At 40.3% G+C, this 22,197-nt stretch overlaps 1 protein-coding gene across 1 annotated transcript in view; it reads left to right on the plus strand.

Moving 5' to 3' along the window:
* Window positions 1–20,004, plus strand: part of LOC117880145 (store-operated calcium entry regulator STIMATE-like) — a 99,742-nt gene extending 79,738 nt beyond the window's left edge. The window contains exons 5-8 of the mRNA XM_034775942.1: window positions 7,788–7,900; window positions 10,328–10,405; window positions 11,083–11,232; window positions 15,819–20,004. Coding sequence (XP_034631833.1) covers window positions 7,788–7,900; window positions 10,328–10,405; window positions 11,083–11,232; window positions 15,819–15,932 — 455 coding nt within the window. The 3' untranslated portion in view covers window positions 15,933–20,004. The remainder of the gene's footprint in view (window positions 1–7,787; window positions 7,901–10,327; window positions 10,406–11,082; window positions 11,233–15,818) is intronic.
* The last annotated feature ends 2,193 nt before the right edge of the window (window positions 20,005–22,197 follow it).

Here is a 22,197-nt window from a genome sequence, read left to right on the forward strand (position 1 = left end):
CTAACAAATTTATTTGGGCATAAGCTTTTGTGGGTAAAAAGCCTCACTTCTTCAGATGCATCTTCATCTGAAGAAGTGAGGCTTTTTACCCACAAAAGCTTATGCCCAAATAAATTTGTTAGACTTTAAGGTGCCACCGGACTCCTTGTTGTTTTTGTGGATACAGACTAACACAGCTACCCCCCGATACTTGACTTCATCTTGATTGCAAGTAAAAATAAAAAACAGGGCTCTCTTCTCTGCTTAAACTGACCAATGACACTGTCCTGTGCTGTTTGTATTTCTAGAAACTATATAATCATTCTCATGTTAGTTCTTGCTATGAGATCATCTCCTTTCTTAGCCCTATTACTTATTCCCTAGTGATTCATTACTTAAGATGTTGTCCAACAGAAATAGCACTCCTACTGCTTGTATTGAGAGTCTCTTTATATGGAGGATAGTTTTAAGATATAAATGCCTCAAGGAAAGGACTGATAACAGAATTTTTATGTTCAGAAGTGGCTACTGTTTATACAGCAGATTAGATGTGTATGGTGCTTTATAAATAAAACTGCATGACTATGCCCCAAGAATAGTTATTCACTGTAGTTTTTCAATCTTAATATTATCTTTGTGTTTTCAAGTACAAGAAGTGAAAAGTCAAGCTTTTAATATGAAATAAATGTAAAGCACAAAACCATTTAGAATTCATTTGAACATAAGAGGGCGGGCGAAACACCTGAAATTCACACTAGGGTGACCAGACATCCCGATAAAATCGGGACTGTCCCGATATTCAGTCGTTTGTCCTGCATCCTGATATTCTGGCTTGGGTTTTGTTTTGTTTTGTTTTTATTTGGCAGCGCTCCGGCTCGGGGCCCCCCCCCCTTTTTTTTTTTTTTTGCTTTGGTTGCGCTCCGGACCTGCCCCCCCATGTGTCCCGATATTTTGTTCATGTAATCTGGTCACCCTAATTCACACTGACAAGAACCTTATCCTATATATCAAGTACAGAAACATTCTCCCCATCTTTGTGATGTTATATTTCTTAAGTTGCTCTGAATAGACAACAGGTGTAGAACAACTCAGTAAAAATGACCATGTTTCTAACTTAAATCTTGCTCTGTCATCGCTGCTTGCTTTAACTTCTTAGCCTACAAAACACTCCAATGCGTTCAGTAAATCAAACGATAATTTGATTTACTGTAGCTATAATTTGTGTTCATAGAATATCAGGGTTGGAAAGGACCTCAGGAAGTCATTTAGTCCATCCCCTGCTCAAAGCAGGACCAATCCCCAACTAAATCATCCCAGCCAGGGCTTCATCAAGTCTGACCTTAAAAACCTCTAAGGAAGGAGATTCCACCACCTCCCTAGATAACCCATTCCACCACCCTACTAGTGAAAATGTTTTTCCTAATATCCAACCTAAACCTCCCCCACTGCAACGTGAGACCATTACTCCTTGTTCTGTCATCTGCCACCACTGAGAACAGTCTAGATCCATCCTCTTTGGAACCCCCTTCCAGGTAGTTGAAAGCAGCTATCCAATCCCCCCTCATTCTTCTCTTCTGCAGACTAAACAATCCCAGTTCCCTCAGCCTCTCCTCATAAGTCATGTGCTCCAGCCCCCTAATCATTTTTATTCCCCTCCGCTGGACTCTTTCCAATTTTTCCACATCCTTCTTGTAGTGTGGGGCCCAAAACTGGACCCGGTACTCCAGTTGAGGCCTCACCAATGCCAAATAGAGGGGAATGATCATGTCCCTCAATCTGCTGGCAATACCCCTACTTATACAGCCCAAAGTGTCGTTAGCCTTCTTGGCAACAAGGGCACACTGTTGACTCAGATCCAGCTTCTCGTCCACTGTAACCCCTAGGTCCTTTTCTGCAGAACTGCTGCCTAGCCACTTGGTCCCTAATCTGTAGCAGTGCATGGGTTTCTTCCGTCCTAAGTGCAAGACTCTGCACTTCTTGTTGAACCTCATCAGATTTCTTTTGGCCCAATCCTCTAATTTGTCTAGGTCCTTCGGTATCCTATCCCTACTCTCCAGCGTATCTATTACTCCTCCCAGTTTAGTGTCATTTGCAAATTTGCTGAGGGTGCAGTCTATACCACCCTCCAGATCATTAATGAAGATATTGAACAAAATTGACCCTTGGGGCACTCCACTTGATACCAGCTGCCAACTAGACATGGAGCCATTGACCAATACCCGTTGAGCCCGACGATCTAGCCAGTTTTCTATCCACCTTATAGTCCATTCATCCATCCAGCCCATACTTCTTTAACTTGCTGGCAAGAATACTGTGGGAGATTGTATCAAAAGCTTTGCTAAAGTCTAGGAATAACACGTCCACTGCTTTCCCCTCATCCACAGAGCCAGTTATCTCATCATAGAAGGCAATTAGGTTAGTCAGGCATGACTTGTCCTTGGTGAATCCATGCTGACTGTTCCTGATCACTTTCCTCTCCTCTAATTGCATCAGAATTGATTCCTTGAGGACCTGCTCCTTGATTTTTCCAGGGACTGAGGTGAGGCTGACTGGCCTGTAGTTCCCCGGATCTTCCGTCTTCCCTTTTTTTAAAGATGGGCACTACATTAGCCTTTTTCCAGTCATCCGGGACCTCCCCCAAACACCATGAGTTTTCAAAGATAATGGCCAATGGCTCTGCAATTACATCTGCTAACTTTTTTAGCACCCTTGGATGCAGCGCATCCGGCCCCATGGACTTGTGTTCGTCCAGCTCTTCTAAATAGTCCTGAACCACTTCTTTCTCCACAGAGGGCTGGTCACATCCTCCCCATGCTGTGCTGCCCAGTGCAGTAGTCTGGGAGCTGACCTTGTTCGTGAAGACAGAGGCAATAAAAGCATTGAGTACATTAGCTTTTTCCACATCCTCTGTCACTAGGTTGCCTCCCTCATTCATTAAGTTGCCCACACTTTCCTTGGCTTTCTTCTTGTTGCTAACATACCTGAAGAAACCCTTCTTGTTACTCTTAACATCTCTTGCTAGCTGCAACACAAAGTGTGATTTGGCCTTCCTGATTTCACGCCTGCATGCCTGAGCAATATTTTTATACTCCTCTCTGGTCATTTGTCCAATCTTCTTGTAAGCTTCTGTTTTGTGTTTAAGGTCCGCAAGGATTTCACTGTTAAGCCAAGCAGGTTGCCTGCCATATTTACTATTCTTTCTACATCTCGGGATGGTTTGTTCCAGCAACTTCAATAAGGATTCTTTAAAATACAGCCAGCTCTCCGGGACTCCTTTCCCCCTCATGTTATTCTCCTAGGGGATCCTGCCCATCAGTTCCCCGAGGGAGTCAAAGTCTGGTTTTCTGAAGTCCAGGGTCCGTATTTTGTTGCTCTCCTTTCTTCCTTTTGTCAGGATCCTGAACTCGACCATCTCATGGTCGCTGCCTCCCAGGTTCCCATCCACTTTTGCTTCTCCTACTAATTCTTCTCGATTTGTGAGCAGCAGGTCAGGAAGAGCTCTGCCCCTAATTGGTTCCTCCAGCACTTGCACCAGGAAATTGTCCCCTACACTTTCCAAAAACTTCCTGGATTGTCTGTGCACCGCTGTATTGCTCTCCCAGCAGATATTGGGGTGATTGAAGTCCTCCATAAGAACCAAGGCCTATGATCTAGTAACTTCTGTTAGTTGCCAGAAGAAAGCCTCGTCCACCTCATCCCCTTGGTCCGGTAGTCTATAGCAGACTCCTACCATGACATCACCCTTGTTGCTCACACTTCTAAACTTAATCCAGAGACTCTCGGGTATTTCTGCAGTTTCATACCGGAGCTCTGAGCAGTCATACTGCTCTCTTGCATACAATGCAACTCCTCCACCTTTTCTGCCCTGCCTGTCCTTTCTGAACAGTTTATAACCATCCATGACAGTACTCCAGTCATGTGATTTATCCCACCAGGTCTCTGTTATTCCAATCACATCATAATTCCTTGACTGTGTCAGGACTTCCAGTTCTCTCTGCTTGTTTCTCAGGCTTCCTGCATTTGTGTATAGGCACTTAAGATAACTCGCTGATCTTCCTGCTTTCTCAGTATGAGGCAGGAGTCCTCCCCTCTTGCCACTCTTCTGCTCGTGCTTCCTCCCGGCATCCCACTTCCCCACTTAAATTGATCTAATCCTAACCCTTATAGATAACTACTGAATTTGCTTGTTTCTCATTGCTCTTGAGATGTGTGACTTGGTAATACTGTGTTAGCAGTGAGATGCACTGCCAGAGATGGGTAGGGAATTTGCGATTAGTCTGCTTTTGTTATTCCTTTCGCTAGCCAGTGTTAATAACCCTTCACTTTCATAAGCATCAAGTTAATTGTTTTAATGATTAAAAGGAAATGTGGCCCCATATCATATGGTAACGTTCTGCTCCTTCCCATGGCTGAGAATTCTTCAAAGGCATAGTTGTCTGCATTGAGAGGAGCCTTACATTGTAAAGAGCCACACTTCTGGCTCAGTAAGTAATGGTGACATTGTTACTCAGATGTTATCAATTCAAACTACAAAGCTATGACCAAAAAATCAGACACCTAGAAATGGAAGGGACCTAAATAGATATAGTCCAGTCCCCTGCACTCTAAGCAGAACTAAGTAATAACTAGACCATTCCTGAGAGGTGTTTGTCTAACCTGTTCTTAAAATTCTCCAATAACGGAGATTCCACAACTTTCCTAGATAATTTATGCCAATGCTTACCAACCCTGACCGTTAGGAAGCTTTTCCTAATGTCCAACCTAAACCTCCCTTGCTGCAATTTAAGCCCATTGATTCTTGTCCTATCCTCAGAGGTTAATGAGAATAGTTTTTCATCCTCCTCCTCGTAACAACCTTTTATGCACTGTACTTGAAACAGACAGATAATGTTAAAATTGAAAAACTTCTTTCCATATTTTAACCTCAGATCCTAATTCATTTTATATGTTAATGTTAAACAGCAGTCTATTTTGCTCATATACAGATATATTGTCTATCTAGGGCATGCCAAGTATCCTGCCTAGCACACTAGATCAGGGTAGGAGGCAACCTTTCAGAAGTGGTGTGCCGAGTTTTCATTTATTCACTTTAATTTAAGGTTTCGTGTGCCGGTAATACATTTTAACGTTTTTTTAGAAGGGGTCTCTCTCTAAGTGTATATTATATAACTAAACTATTGTTGTATGTAAAGTAAACAAGGTTTTCAAAATGTTTAAGAAGCTTCATTTAAAATTAAATTAAAATGCTGATCTTATGCCGCCAGTGTGCTCAGCCCGCTGGGTGGGGGGTTCAGGGCAGAGGGCTGGGTGTTGGGCTGGGGGGACTCGAGGTCAGGGTAGAAGGCTGGGGTGTGTGTGGAGGTGCAGGGCACAAGGCTGGGGGGGGGTTCAGGGCAGAGGGTTGGGTGTTGGGGGGACTCGAGGTCAGGGCAGAGGGCTGGGGTGTGTGGATGTGCAGGGCAGAAGGCTGGGTGTTGAGGGGAGACTCGAGGTCAGGGCAGAGGGCTTGGGGGGATGTGGGGAGTGCAGGGCAGAGGGATGGGTGTGTGTTGGGGTGGGGGGGTTCAGGGCAGAAGGCTGGGGTGCTTGGCTCGTGGGGGTGCTCTCAGCCCCCTGCCCTGAGCGGCTCATGGCAGGGGGCTGGGAGGGATATGCCCTGTTCCACCCCCTTCCCCCAGGCCCATCCCTACCTCTCTCTGCCTCCTCTACGGAGCAGTGAACACGCTGCCGCTCGGCTTGGCTCCTCTGGGGGAGGAGGAGAAGGGGCCGGAATGCACCATGTTGTGCGAAGAAGCGGGGGAGGAGGGAAGCTTGGCTGCCGCAAGACCAAGCTTCTTCCTCCTCCCCCCACAGGGGGGAGCGGTGGGGGGGGGGGGGGGGCTGAGTGGGGCCGGGACCTCCTCCCCACCGCTCTCCCCTGCGGGGACAGGAGGCAGAAGCTTGATCCTGCGGCAGCCAAGCTTCCCCCTCCCCTGTTTCTTCCCACAACGTGGTGCATTCCGGCCCCTCCTCCTTCTCCTTCTCCTCCTCTCAGTGGGCAGCAGCGTGCCACTCAGAATCGGCTCGCGTGCTGTGTTTGGCACGCGTGCTGTAGGTTGCCGACCCCTGCATTAGACGATATATAATCTTTATACAACTACAGTGAAAGTTAGGGCCAACGTGCAAAGACTAAGACTCTCTCTCCACGTAACCCTCAAAACAAAATCTTCATTCACTCCACACATCTGCTCATCCCACACCCCAGAAATAGCCTGTGGGGAACAGATGGATATGACCTGACAATCAACAGAATTCACCACTAAAGGAAGCAGATTACTCAGTGGAGGGACCTTTCCAGTTAAACCAAAGGGTAGTGTGTTCATTTTAGTTGATCTCAAATGCTATTACCAGGTGGGGAAGGGCAGATTTCCCACAGTCTCATAAATATACCTTGAATAGGAGGGTGAGAGAACAGAACCCTGTGATACTCTACATGAAACAGCCTGGAGTAGATGAGCACTTACCTACCTAACACTACCACCTGAAGCCTATCCTTGTGAATAGAGCCATTGCAAGTCTTTGGCAGAGTCTGCAGCCAAATCAATACCTCAGTCAAGATTACTCAAAGCCACTGATAGACCTAAAAGAATGATTATGGGCACTTTATTTTCATTCATCAGCAGGAGACTCAACCAGAGAAACCATGCAGTATCTGTGCTATACCTACGTCTAAAAGCAGGTGAACAGAATAAAAAATATTAAATATTAAGCCATATTTGAAGATGCTCTAAAAGTTGTTGTTTGAAAGTGAATGGTGAAATCTGTAGAAAAACTTCTTTTGTTTTAAATTGTTAGCACGCCTGAGCTGTCAAATTTTGGTGATATTGTGATGCTGGTTAAAATTCACCTGAATGTTTTGTCAGGCACTCCACTCTTATCTCAACTGCAACCAGGCATGTTCAGTTATGCTGTAGTTATAACAGGATATATACTTTTTCTGTTGGAATATTTGTATGACAGTTCTAATTCCAGAGCAATCAGTAATTTGCTTGGTATTCATTGTACAGCACCTTACCTGGGGTACAGCAAAATTACTTAGCTTTTTATGATTTACATATGATACTATTTTAATCAGTGCAACGAAGACGTATCCTGATTAGCTTGCAGGAAGCTTTGAACAAAATTAAATTTTTGAAGGCTACTCATTCTCTTGTAATCTGTTGCAGTTCTTGCTATAATTACCATCAGTCAGTCATGGTTGCTGACATTTGTATAAGATACCTATATATACAGGATGGCAAAAGCACAAATGCAGGAATATTCTAATTTCTTTTAAAAGGTTATCTATGCTAGAGCAAGATACACTGCAGCAGCCAAGTATTTTGTAAATTTTCTGCCTTAGAAAACATCATTATTTGCCAAAATGGGAAATAATTTATAGCAACTGGCTTTATGGAAAGGTAAAAATCTTGTGAGATGTAAGCTAATTCTGTGCTCTATCTGCTGAGTTCAATAATGTACTAAAGCAAACTAACAAGGTACTCCCTAACTAAACAAAAGATGCTCTTTTGAGTTTTCTACAGTAAAGCACAAAAATTTGGACTGCTCAGGGAAGGCAACTTCATCCAAGCAAAGGGATATCAATGAATGTTGTTGCTATTCAGAAATATCATTAGACTATTTTTAGATGGCAATCACTTATCAAATATTTCGTCTTACTTTGGTTTACTAAGTTTTTCTCCCTTGTCTAATTTTGCTTTTCTTAAACATGTGTTAAGTCAAGTTACAGTGGGCTAAATCGGTGTATTAAACTTTTGCTTTTTTTGTAGGTGACCCGCTGCAGTGCAGTGCTTGGGTGGGACAGTGTGCACTGTACATAGTGATCATGATGTTTGAGAAAACCATCATCATTATAGTCCTCCTAATACCTCAATGGAAAGAGGTTTGAATCTTTATACGATTTTTACAGTTAAATGAATTGTAGATAGATGCCAGAAAGTGATAAGCTATTAATTCTACTTAATCCAAAAAGACTAAGGCTATCATGCAAGCTATGTAAAAGTCCACAGTTGGTGCTACTTAACTGTTGCCTCTGGTAATGGAGCATCCTGATACCATTAATTGGATTTCACTGGTGATAATGCCGCCATTCTATTTTGCATTTAGTAGGTATTGCATCGTGTACAATATAAGATCACATGCTCACTTGAGGTATCATAGAATATCAGGGTTGGATGGGACCTCAGAAGGTCATCTAGTCCAATCCCCTGCTCAAAGCAGGACCCAATCCCCAATTAAATCATCCCAGCCAAGGCTTTGTCAAGCCTGACCTTAAAAACTCCTAAGGAAGGAGGTTCCACCACCTCCCTAGGTAATCCATTCCAGTGCTTCACCACCCTCCTAGTGAAAACGTTTTTCCTAATATCCAACCTAAACCTCCCCCACTGCAACTTGAGACCATTACTCCTTGTTCTGTCATCTGCCACCACTGAGAACAGTCTAGATCCATTCTCTTTGGAACCCCCTTTCAGGTAGTTGAAAGCAGCTATCAAATCCCCCCTCATTCTTCTCTTCTGCAGACTAAATAATCCCAGTTCCCTCAGCCTCTCCTCAAGTCATATGCTCCAGCCCCCAATAATTTTTGTTGCCCTCCACTGAACTACTTCCATTTTTTCCACATCCCTCGTGGAGTGTGTCCCATAACTGGACACAGTACTCCAGATGAGGCCTCACCAATGCCGAATAGAGGGGAATGATTACGTCCCTCGATCTGCTGGCAATGCTACCTAAAAGGAGACCGAGTGCATCGGCCTTTCTTTTAGTTAAATTACAGTCCTAACTTTAAACCTATTGTGCATTCTTTTCTGTAGTTTTAGAGCATAATAGAACATTGTTACATTTTTGTAGTAAAACCTTAGTAATTCACACTGCAATAAGACACATTGCTGAGTTACTGAATTAAAACAATTAGCCAATAAGCAAACAAAAGTCAGTTACTGCAGCAGAAAGTGTATTTTGAACCTTTATACAGGTACAGTATAGCTTAGCTTCAATTTATGCTAATACTATTAGTTATAGTAATAAGTGTATGGTAGTATATTCAGTAAGCATAATGAAGTTGCAGTAATGAGGAATGACTCCCAGGCTGAGATCTGTATGAAAGATCATAACATTGTAAGTGACCTGATTTATAATCTAAACATGACAACACTTACCTGGAGCAGCAGAAGTCACCATAATGTATTGTAATTCACCTTTATAGTGTCTTTGTTTTATAAAATATTTGAACTTCTGCATCCCATGTCCAGATATTTAACTTTAAAACTGCAGCATATGTTTGTAAGTGATTTCCGAGATATTGGTTCTTCCAGTCAAAGCTTTCTGGAAAAAGGGTTGAGTGGATATTTGAATATAGCCTATGCTTTGTTTTTCTTGGTCAAACCTCTTTTATGGCCATGGTTAGTTCAACTGCAGGAAGCACATACATCATCTTGGACATGTCGCTAATAGAATCTTTCATCTCAATGTAGAATCAAGTGGGAACCACAAGTCCACACACTTTTAAAGGGATAATTTATAATTTTGTCTATAATTGATAAAGCATTTTATATAACTGAACTGTGAAATAAAGTGCCATGTAGGTACTAGGTGGATTGTCTGGTTTAGTACAGCATACACAATTTAACATTCAAGATGATTACTCACAGCAGTTAGAGCTGAATAACTGCTGTTAGGTGTTCTAGACTAAGGGTTCTCAAACTGGGAATCGGGACCCCTCAGGGGGTTGCGAGGTTATTATGTGGGGGGTCGCAAGCTGTCAGCCTCCACCCCAAACCCCACTTCACCTCCAGCATTTATAATAGTGTTAACTATAAAAAAAGTGTTTTTAATTTATAAGGGGGGGTCATTCTCAGAGGCTTGCTGTGTGAATGGGGTCACCAGTACAAAAGTTTGAGAACCACTGTTCTAGACCATCCCTGTAGAATAAAACAGGATTTTTTTACACTATATTTTACAGTATTCTGACCAGTTTATTTAGATCTCCAAGTGATACAGTGTCAGACATTTTCTTTAGGAATATAAGGTGATTAATTTATCAAGTAGTATACTCTGGTTGCTTCACCTACTCACAAGTCATCACATTCCTTCTGTAATCACAAATTAGTGGGATGGCAGATTGCTTTCAGTCAGCCCCACTTGTTTACTAAATGCAATTTATAAACCTTCCTTAACAAAATTATATTCCTTTCCTATGAAACTGTCCTTTCTAATTCATCTGGCTACCAGCCTAATACTTTCTATAACACTTTCCAACCCAACTGCATACACATACTATTGTGGTCTGAATTTGATCTTTTTCTTTTCACAGGTAGCTTTATGGAATCCTATAGAGAACCCCCAGTTGGAGCTGGCTATCGTCATGCTGATAGTTCCCTTCTTTGTTAATGTTAGTACAACTGTACGCTTTTCAGAGATGGTTGACTTGTGTTTCTCTCCCCCACCCATCCTCTTCTCCATCTGTTAAAATTAATCCGTACCGCACAGTGTGCCTTAGTGATGTCTTAGTGTTACAAGTCTTCAACACACGTGTGTGTGTGTGTGTGTGTGTGTGTGTGTGTGTGTGTGGAGAGAGAGAGAGAGTGTGTGTGTGTATAAAAAATGTGATTATGTATCTATAATCAACAATGCCATTGGGCACAGAAATGGTGCACAGAATGCCCATTGTTAAATGTACTATACAGATATGATTGTACCAGTTAGAAAATTCCTGTTAAATTAGGTTTATTTAGGAAAGCATTAATTTGTTTGGAGTGCCAAAAAATATCATCCCATTGAAATGCCCTGGACTGAGCAAGACTATCCATATGTCAAGATTAAGAGTGAATAAAAAATGCCCACTAAGCAGCAGCTTTTTTCTTATTGGTGCAAGAGCAGGAAATAGGGCAGCTATGTTTCAGGAGATATAGGGTATATGTTAGGTCATGTGACTGAATCTGTACAGGATTTTGCAGTATTTGGCCAAATCCCACTTAGTACTATTCCCTAACTTAATTCCAAGGTCTGAATGACTAACACATATGCTGACCTAAAGAAAAACTGAACTGTGAATTTTCCCGTTAACAGGCATTAATGTTCTGGGTAGTGGATAACTTTCTTATGAAGAAAGGCAAGACAAAAGCTAAACTTGAAGAAAAGGAAGTGGGGCAAGATTCAAGGAATGGAAATAAAGTCCGATACAGGAGAGCAGCATCACATGAAGAGTCAGAGTCAGAAGTATGTAGATGCACCACTTGCTGTACCTGAGTCAACTCCCTTCCTCTTGACTTTGACTTACAACACTATCTTAGACTTGATTAGTTTTGTATTAATAGAGCACTTGTTCGTAAAACCCCATTGAATAAATCGGTGACTGCTAATTCACTTCACTTATTGACCCTTTACAAAGCTGCTGATGTTTTTCCTGGGGTTTGAGATCCCTCAAAAGGCTACTGCTAATTTTCAAAAGGATTGTTTTTTAGATCCTGTGGTGTCAGTTAATTCAGTTAACAGTGAACTACAGCTTTAATGTGGCTATCTTATAAGGATATTGTATGTCTAAAAATGGTGACTTCAGATTTGTTAAAACAGACATTTCATCTGTTATGATAAAAATCTTACACATTTGAACATAAGATCAATGTCAGGTGGTGGTTGGTGGTTTTTTTCCTTTTTGTTTTTTTGAGGGTTTGTGAGGTTAAAGAGTCTACAAGAGTTTTAAAACCATACCTAGTCATTAGTGTACAGGATTATACACCTGTGCCATGGCAGCTTCCCCATTCAACATTGCAAATAACCTTGCATTTGACTTTAAACAACTGTGATAAGATGAGAACATCATTCTCTCAGTTCTATTCTCAGTCTCTCCTTAACAGAGGAGCCTAATTAAGGTGGATCAGAAATGTTCCTTTTGATTGCTACCCACTAAAAGAACTTAACCATTATGAAAGACCATTCAGCTGAAGCATACAGCTGTGTAAGAGTCATGGTTATATCAGGTACTGCTCTCTAGTTCCATTTTTCTGTGGAATATGTTACTTTCAGTAATTACGCTGAAAGTAAAAGTACCAAAAAGTCAATTTTTTAATTTTCTTGATTTAAAGATACTTATTTAAAATTCTGATAAGCACCTTTCATTTTGCATAAGGACAAGAAGCTTCCTTGAGTATATGAGCACTTCTGTCACTATTGTTAAATATCCGTTTTCTACATTATCAGTAGTAACAATTCTTTTGTTTAGTAAATAAAACTGCCACTGAAAGATGGTCAGAGAACCTGTCTGCCCACAACTGGAACATTTGTGGGGTCCCATTATGCAGTGCTTTCTTGAGTCAAAAGACCTTTCTTTAAGATCAGATGATACCTGTAGACTTTATGGGCCCATATCTCTATTAGAGATGATGATGGCTGCAGTCTTTAATTTCTGCAAATGTGTTCATGGCAAGTTGCTTAAACTGCTCTTGGTTAGAAACACATTTTGGGCACCCTGATTTATTTCTTGCATAGAAGGTGAAGTATGAAAAAGCATTTTGATGTTTGAAAATTACTTTTTAATTAGGGCCATTAAGCGATGAAAAAATTAATTGCGTGATTAAAAAATAGAACACCATTTATTTAAAAATATTTAAATGTTTTCTACATTTTCAAATATATTGATTTCAATTATCACACAGAATACAGTGTACAGTGCTCACTTTATATTTATTATTAATATTTGCACAGTAAAAAACAAAATAGTATTTTTCAATTCACCTAATACAAAAACTTTATTACAATCTCTATCATAAAAGTTGAACTTGCAAATATAGAATTATGTACAAAAAAAACTGCATTCAAAAATAAAACAATGTAAAACTTTAGAGCCTACAAGTCCACTCAATCCTACTTCTTGTTCAGCCAATAACTCAGATAAACAAGTTTGTTTACATTTGCAGGAGATAATGCTGCCCATTTCTTGTTTACAATGTCACTTTCAGATGACAACAGGTGTTTGCATGACACTGTTGTAGCTGGTGTCACAAGATCTTTATGTGCCAGATGCACTAAAGATTCATATATCCCTTTATGCTTCAACCACCATTCCAGAGGACATGCATCCGTGCCGATGATGGGACCTGCTTGATAATGATCCAAAGCCGTGCGGACCAACGCATATTCATTTTCATCATCTGAGTCAGATATCACCAGTAGAAGATTGATTTTCTTTTTTGGTGGTTCAGTTCTGTAGTTTCTACATCAGAGTGTTGATCTTTTAAGACTTCTGAAAATATGCTCCACACTCATCCCTCTCAGATTTTGGAAGGCACTTTAGATTCTCCAACCTGGAATTGAGTGCTGTAGCTATCTTTAGAAATCTCATATTGGTACCTTCTTTGCGTTTTGTCAGATCTGCAGTGAAAGTGTTCTTAAAATGAACAACATGTGCTGGGTCATCATCCAAGATTGCTATAACATGAAATATATGGGTAAAACAAACAGAGCAGGAGACATACAGTTCTCCCCCAAGGAGTTCAGTTACAAATTTAATTAACGTATTTTTTTTAATGAGTGTCATCAGCATGGAAGCATGTCCTCTGGAATGGTGGCCAAAGCATAGAATCATAGAACTGGAAGGGACCTCGAGAGGTCATCTAGTCCAGTCCCTTGCACTCAAGGCAGGACTAAGCATTATCTAGACCATCCCTGACAGGTTTTTGTATATCTTGCTCTTTAAAATCTCCAATGATGGAGATTCCACAACTTCCCTAGGCAATTTATTCCAGTGCTTAACCACTCTGACAGTTAAGAAGTTTTTCTGATGTCCATCCTAAACTGCCCTTGCTGCAATTTAAGCCCATTGCTTCTTGTCCTATCCTCAGATGTTAAGAACAACAATTTTTCTCTTCTCCTTATAAGAAGCTTTTACGTACTTGTAAAAGCAGCAAAGAGTCCTGTGGCACCTTATAGACTAACAGACGTATTGGAGCATGAGCTTTCGTGGGTGAATACTCCAATACGTCTGTTAGTCTATAAGGTGCCACAGGACTCTTTGCTGCTTTTACAGATCCAGAGTAACACAGCTACCCCTCTGATTTATGTGCTTGAAAACTATTATCATGTCCCCTCTGTCTTCTCTTCTCCAGACTAAACAAACCCAATTTTTTCAATCTTCCCTCATAGGTCATGTTTTCTAGACCTTTAATCATTGTGGTTGCTCTTCTCCAATTTGTCCACATCTTTCCTGAAATGTGGCACCCAGAACTGGACACAGTATTCCAGTTTATTTAGTTGGGGATTGGTCCTGCTTTGAGCAGGGGATTTGGACTAGATGACCTCCTGAGGTCTCTTCCAACCCTGATATTCTATGAATTGAGGCCTAATCAGCACGGAGTAGAGCGGAAGAATTACTTCTCATGTCTTTCTTACAATACTCCTGCTAATACATCCCAGAATGTTTGCTTTTTTGTTTGTTTGTTTTTTTGCAACAGCGTTACATTGTTGACTCATATTTAGCTTGTGATCCACTATGACCCCCAGATCCCTTTCCGCAGTACTCCTTCCTAGGCAGTCATTTCCCATTTTGGATGTGTGCAACTGATTGTTCCTTCCTAAGTGCAGTACTTTGCATTTGTCCTCATTGAATTTCATCCTATTTACTTCAGACCATTTCTCCAGTTTGTCCAGATCATTTTGAATTTTAAACCTATCCTCCAAAGCACTTGCAACCCCTCCCAGCTTGGTATCATCCGCAAACTTTATAACTGTACTCTGTGCCATTATCTAAATCATTGATGAAGATATTGAACAGAACCGGACTCAGAACCGATCCCTGCGGGACCCCACTTGTTATGCCCTTCCAGCATGACCGTGAATCAGTGATAATTACTCTCTGGGAACGATTTTCCAACCAGTCATGCACCCACCTTTATAGTAGCTCCTTCTGGGTTGTATTTCCCTATTTTGTTTATGAGAAGGTCATGCAAGACCGTATCAAAAGCCTTACTAAAGTCAAGATATACCACATCTACCACTTCCTCCCCTATCTACAAGACTTGTTACCCTGACAAAGAAAGGGACATGAAGGGGCATACGAATGTTTAGCATATCTGGCACATAAATATCTTGCAATGGCCGGCTACAAAGGTGCCATGCAAATGCCTATTCTCACTTTCAGGTGACATTGTAAATAAGAAGCAGGCAGCATTATGTCCCGTAAATGTAAACAAACTTTTTTCTCTTAGCAATTGAATGAACAAGAAGTAGGACTGAGTGGACTTGTAGGCTCTAAAGTTTTACATTGTTTTGTTTTCTGAGTGCAGTTATGTAACACAAAAAAATCTACATTTGTAAGTTGCACTTTCATGATAAAGAGATTGCACTTCAGTACTTGTATGAGGTGAATTGAAAAATTATATTTTTACAGTGCAAATATTTGTAATAAAAAATATATAAAGTGAACACTGCAAATAGAAATCAATAGATTTAAAAATATAGAAAAACATCCAAAAAATGTTATAAATTTAAATAGGTATTCTATTGTTTAACAGTGCGATTAATAGTGCAATTATTCGAGGTTAATTTTTTTAAGTTAATCGCGTGAGTTAACTGCGATTAATCGACAGTTCTATTTCTAATGTAATATTTAAAGTGTCTGATAGTAATGCCAGGCAGTGACATGAAACCTAACAAATCCAAAATTCTCCAGTTTTAATAAAGCCTCTTTTCTTAAACATTGAATAATTGGGCATTTTACTGGAATCAATTATTTAAAATAGATTCAAAGAAAAGATTCAAGCTCTATTTTTTCTCATTTGAAGCATGCTATTTATATTTCTGTTTTTTAGATCCTTATTTCAGCAGATGATGAAATGGAGGAGTCAGAAGTTGAAGAGGACCTACGGAGACTGACTAACTTAAAGCCTGTTAAGAAGAAGCATCGATTTGGGCTGCCTGTATGATGCATTCCTGACCTGTGTATTTGCAGGTTTCATGGCATAATCTTCTTGGTCAGTGGATTTTCACTTTGCAACAGCATCCCTTTTTTTCCTACTAACAGTTACTCAGCAACAGGTCTGTGATTAGGATGCAGGTAGTTTGAAGCATTCCAGTTCAGTTGCACTATAGAAACACTGACCAAATATGCAAGAGCGTCTTTTCATCATTTATGGAAACACAGCATTGTGAGGGACCAGACACTAAAATTCTGGTTTGTATCAGACACTTCAGAGAAGACCACAGAAAAATTATTACTCAGTGTTGACTCACTTATGGTTCCTGTGGTGATTCAATGCAAGACATTCTGGAAAAAGGCATCGGGATTGACTAAGTGGAACCAGTGTGTTTCATTACTAAAACTGGCAATTGCAACATATTAATTCCTAGAGCAGAATAGTTTTATTGTTACAAGCTGTAACTTAATGTTATTTTTTTAAGTACATGTTTACTTCCTACAAGGTACCTATGGAACTAATAGGCAGAACAAAGATTTTTTTCAAGTCTCCTCTAACCTATTTGACTATTTTATATTTAAGTTATATTTTCATACTGTTATATTTAAGGATTCTCTGTCAGAGAGAAGGACACTATTCCCTTTTTTGTGTGGAAAAAGATCAAAAGATTTGCAGTGAAGTTCTCATTCATCCTCGTCACTTGATTAAGATAAGGCAAATGATGTTTTCACAAAGGGAAAAGCTTTCTTTCACTGTTGAAACCACCAAATGTCAACTAGAAATGTAGCCCCAAGTGTGGTTTTGGCAACGTCGTTTAACAATAGTATTTTGTAAAATGGACATGTTCTCTGCATATTTGGCGATATGCACTTTAGCAGATAAAGAAAACAAATTTTTATGATAGTTTCCTCATCTGTGAAATGAACTTCTAATGATGACTTCATCAATATTTGTCTCTTAAGAACTTGCAAGTCTCTGACCGTACCTCTCAACTATTCCAAAGGAGGCAGAACATTCTCTCTTTACATTCCTTATATGGGATCTAGCATACGAGACACTGATCTGATTAGAGCTCTTAGCACTACCTTAATACATATAATTCTTCCTCTGGGTTGCGTTTTTACTTAAGATTTTTTCCATTAAAATATAAATGTGTAATGCTGACCTTTAATAACAATACTTCATTTGAAGGCTTTAAAACATACTTCCCCAGTGTACACATTCCTTAATTCCTAAAAAAAAAAAAAAAAGCCTATTTGTTTCTCCCTTTCTCTATTTGGAATAAAACTGAGAGGTACAGTGCACCTGTTACTACATCTAAGATGTCTGTGGCTTTCAGTGTCGTCTTTCTGTGGTTAATGAAAATATATCTGCTGGTGTTGAACCCTTGTAGACATGTTTTCAGTGACCTCCTGTTCCTTTGTGTATTTCCCAAATGGTCGCTACTGTTCGGACAGCTTTCTTTGATTCAATTAAGCCTTGTGTAGGATGAGGTGATGTGCCAAAAAGATGGCAAAGATCAGAAATAAGTTGCAAATCTAGACATCAGATGTGTTCCAAGCCTTAAAAAAAACCAAACAAGTTCACTGGAAGACAGCTCAGAACTTTTTAAAGATTTTTTTAAATTTTGTATATATTTAGTAGGTCTTAATGGGGTATGTTATCAATACTGCTGAAGTGGGGTCGGTAGGCCTTCGGAAATACTGTGTACTCCCTTGCTCACCTTCACTATTCAGATATTTGTTTACTGCTTGGCTATTGAGGTAAACAAAATGTCCTGGAACTTCCTCCATACACCTCAATCTGTCCAGCTGACTAAAAGGGACATTTTACCAAACCTGACATTTGAGCTAGCTAGAGCCCCTGATCACTGTTACTGTGTGCTAAAATGTAATATTTGCAATAAGTTAAATGTTAATGTTTTTCTTACAGTAAATCTAAAAACTAAGGAAAACAGACACTTGCCTAATTTGAGTTTCTCTGAAGTATGAAGTAAGGAAGTGTGTCTAATCAATTTATTAGCTTACATTTTCAGTAAATGTTTCAGCTTATTTGATTTACACCTTGTCTTGATTATTGTACAATCAGGCAGGTTCAACCTCTCCAGTACAGTAATTTAAGAAATTCACTTCAATGCACAGTATATCTAGTACAACTTTGCCACCCCCATAGGAATTAAGAATTAATCTCCTCTGTTCACAAACTTCAGTATTTTTAGTCAGGAGTTTGAGGAGATTTGCCTAGGCCTTGTTCTATTTGAGGTAATGAAATAAAACAGCTGATGCATTCTTTATTCCACCATATTATACTTACCTATCCACTTTAGTCATTAGGGATCATTTGAACAGCGCACAAATTATGAGCTTTATTTTTTTCCTTCTTGTGTTCAAATTATGCAGAATATCAAAATGAGCTTCATTTCTAGTGTCAAGTTTAGTCTGTGAACCATCAAATGGCCTTAATCATGTAAAATGAGCTTCTTTTGTACAGACCTCATATTTACTGTCCAAGTAAAGATGGCATAAAGCACCATAGAGCTGTTTTCTTCAGATTGTTTTAAGGGTAAAAATGCTTTTTTTCCCTCTTTTTTCCCTTAAGTGCTTCAATACCTCTGGGTCGAGGTTTATAGGTATTGTAACAGTACTTGTGACATAGTGAAATTCTATTAGCCAAAGACTCTTGAGTATTTCACATTCCCACAATCATAACATGGAAAATGAATACCTTTTATTAAAAAGGTTGTTTGAGCATTGTTTGATATAGTCTCCTCTTTTTAATACTGGACTCTTAAAGTTCCCCCAAGTGACAGCAAGAAGTTACATTTTTGCTCATTAGTTTTGATGAAGAAAAGGCAAATATTAAATTATTTCCCTGTTTGCAAAAGTCTTAAATGAAAAAAAATGAATTCATGCAGTAGTTACAAGTTTATACATTTTTTCTTTGAAGCCCAGACATGTAACATCTAGTGCTTCACTGTGTTTTGCTGTTAGATGGAGTATTTTGGCAGAACAGTTTAAGAGAAACTATTCCCTAATGAGTTCATATGATGATAATTTGAAGACCTGGCAGCACATATGTGATTCTCCTCCAAATGTTAGTCTGCTGTGGCAAATCCATCCTTTAGACAACTCACAATAGGTTTAATTCAGACTGTACTTATAAAAGGTGGTCATTATTCCATAATTTGTTTAATTAAAATAAGCTTGTGTATAAATAAATAAGACAGGGATTCTAACTTTAAATGTATGGTTGAGCAGAAATTAGAAATATTGGAGGTCAAGATTCACCACAACTTGTCAACCTTACAACACATGAATCGGTTATATCTGTGCTGTGACATGTTGTCATCTAATATGTGGTCTTAAAGTTCTGGTTTTAATGCGTTCAGGTCCCCTTGTCTTTCTTTATGTAGTAAAATGCTGTATATTAATGTTGCTGACTAAAATGTGCTATAGCTTTTCTTCAGGGAAAATTCATACTTTTTGAGTTGTGAACTTAACTAAAACAATGCAAAGTGTTCCAGAGGTCTTCTAACAAGTGTATGCACCGTTTCCAGCTGTGCCTGATGGGGAAAGGAATGTTCAGCCTTAGCAGTGAAGGGTTGAGTATCTTAAGGAATTTCTGCCATTGCTTGACTAACCCCAAGTCTGCAACGTGCTCTGCTTTTTGCAGCAGCAAACAGTAGTGAAAGTGAACAAATCCAGCCACATCAGGTCAAAGTAGATCTACAGCACAGCTGTGTAACCTTTTTTTAGACAATATTTAGTCTCCATTTCAATGACTGAAAATGACTACTACAGTTCTACAAAGTAAAACTACACCATCTTTAAAAAAGGGACTCTTTTTTGTAATTGGGTTTTTGTCTTGCTTGGGTGTGTCTCAAAGTGAACTTTGGATTTATTTGTTCATAAGTAAATTGGGAGTAGAGCTTATGTCAGCAAACAATGACAAATCTGCTGCCCTCTGTTTGAACCATATTGTTTAATCAGTGGTGTTACATTAAAGTTTAAGGGTATATGATGTAAGGGTACTTACATTGTATAATGGTTTACAATAAAGTTTGACTTATTACAGATTTTTACATGTGTTCTGTGCTCCCTTATGTTAAAATGGATGTGCTTATTAGATGTATTCAGTGGGCCTTTATGTTGATTACCTTCTGTTCTGGTACGCATTTTGTTATTTAGAGTTTAAGCACTGAACTTCAGATCTGCTGGTATTAGTTTTTGCTTCTGCATTGGGATTAGTTTCAGTATGTTGACACATTTCAAGATCCATTTTCCAAGGAGAGACAAGAGATGTTAGATTTCAAGTTTTATTTATATTTGCAAATGTCGTACATATTTAAAATTTCTCTCAAAGAGTTGCACTTACAAGGTGCAAAGGTGGTTGTGCTACACAGATTTTGCCTTGAGTGTACACACACATAACATATCTATGTCATGAAATAATCAAAATGAATCTTTAGGTATACTCTCTGTGAAGACTTGCGTCTGGTTCTGCCCCTAAGCTGTCAGCAGCTAAAATATCTATTGTAACAGACCTGTGGACTTTAGACAGAAATCAGTCACTGGTATCAAAGGAATGCCCCACCTCTTGAACTTCAATCATGTTTTATTTGCTTCCACAGTGACCAGTGGTTCAGCCAGAGCTTTCCGGAGGCAAATTTCAATCTCTTATTGAAAATTTCTGACTAATTTGGCTCAATTTGTATATCTGTCCCCTTGGCTCCACTTCGGAGGTTGATGCTCCTGCTGTGGCTGATGCTCCTGCAGGCTTCAGGAAGCAAACTCAGCAAAGAATGCCAAAAGATAAAAAGGAAAGAGCTCTCTCTTGCTTCATGCCTTTGTGTGTCCGGTTGAGGAGCTTGCCAGGCTGAGTGCAATTCCCCCTCATAGCATGCTGCAAGCAGGGTCACCGTGGCCCTCTTCCAATGACCAACGAAGAGCCAAGTAGGAATCAAGCAGCCAGAGGCAAGCAGATCCCCTGCCTCATCTCCAAGAAGGGAGTGAAGCCACAAGGTCAGCCACTAGATGGAAGATCATACCTAAGTCCCTAGAGCTGTACCAGCAATCATGCTTCTGATCTCTGCTGCCACCTCTCTAACGTCCCTCCTAGGGATTGACTACTGATAGCTCAGGCTGTAGCCTACAGGGAAAATACTCGTCCATGTGGGATCCCTGCCAGTGGTAGAGGCTCCTGGGGATTCCATTCTTGAACCCCAGTACTTTCTTTGAGAGATCCAGAAGGGACCTCTGTTGGAAAGACAAGATGACAACCCCAGCCTCTTTCAGGGCAAGATCACTAACCCTTTGGAAATATTTTTGGAGTGATCCCAGGGCCCAATTTCACTCCCCCCATATGAAGCAGAATTATGGGGACAAACAAAATTAGTTAGGTTCCCTGCTCAAATTAATGGGGTGCCTCAGGGCATATCAATGCAGCAGAAACTAAGCCATAGATCTGTGCTGATTCCTCTGAACATGCACAAACACAAAAAGGTGGAGGGTGAGGAGAAGAAATCCTTCCTCTGTAGAGAAGGAAGGCCAGCAGTCTGAATCACAGTTAGAGATTCAAATAACAAATAGTTTTAAAAAAAAAAAAATCTAACCAGAAGATAGATACTTTCAGGCAGAGTCCTTGGAGTATTGTTGAACTACTTTAGAGGGCTGTAGCTGCCATACACAAGTTATAGCCAAGATGCTGCATTGGAGCAGGGGTTCTCAACCTTTTTCTTTCTGAGCCCCCCAGCATGCTATAAAACCTCCATGGCCCACCTGTGCCACAACAACTGATTTTCTGCATATAAAAGCCAGGATCAGCATTAGGGGGTAGAAAATGGCAATTGCTTGGGGCCCCATGCCACAGGGAGCCCCCCACGAAGCTAAGCGGCTTCAGCTTCAGCCCCAGGTGGTGGGGCTCAGGCTCTCGGGCTTCGGCTTTCTGCCATGGGCCCCAGTGAGTCTGATGCTGGCCCTGTTTGATGGATCCCCTGAAGCCTGCTCGCAGCCCCCCAGGGGACCCCAAACCCCTGGTTGAGAACCACTGCATTAAAGGAATGGGGGATTTCCTGTCACACACAAGACTAGGAAAGCCTCAGACTTTGGCCCCACCTGCCATTCTGGGGTACCACACCTTCACATCCAGGCTGTTTTTCCCAGCTGGTGCTGCAGATTGGCATGTGTTGCCATGACCTCCACTTCCCCTCAGCCCAGGGGTCCATAACAAGGGAGACAGCAGCCCAGGTGTGGAAGAACAAGTAGGCAGTAAGGGA

The sequence above is a fragment of the Trachemys scripta genome, chromosome 7 (genome assembly GCF_013100865.1).
Source record: "Trachemys scripta elegans isolate TJP31775 chromosome 7, CAS_Tse_1.0, whole genome shotgun sequence".
In the NCBI taxonomy this organism is placed as follows: Eukaryota; Metazoa; Chordata; order Testudines; family Emydidae; genus Trachemys; species Trachemys scripta.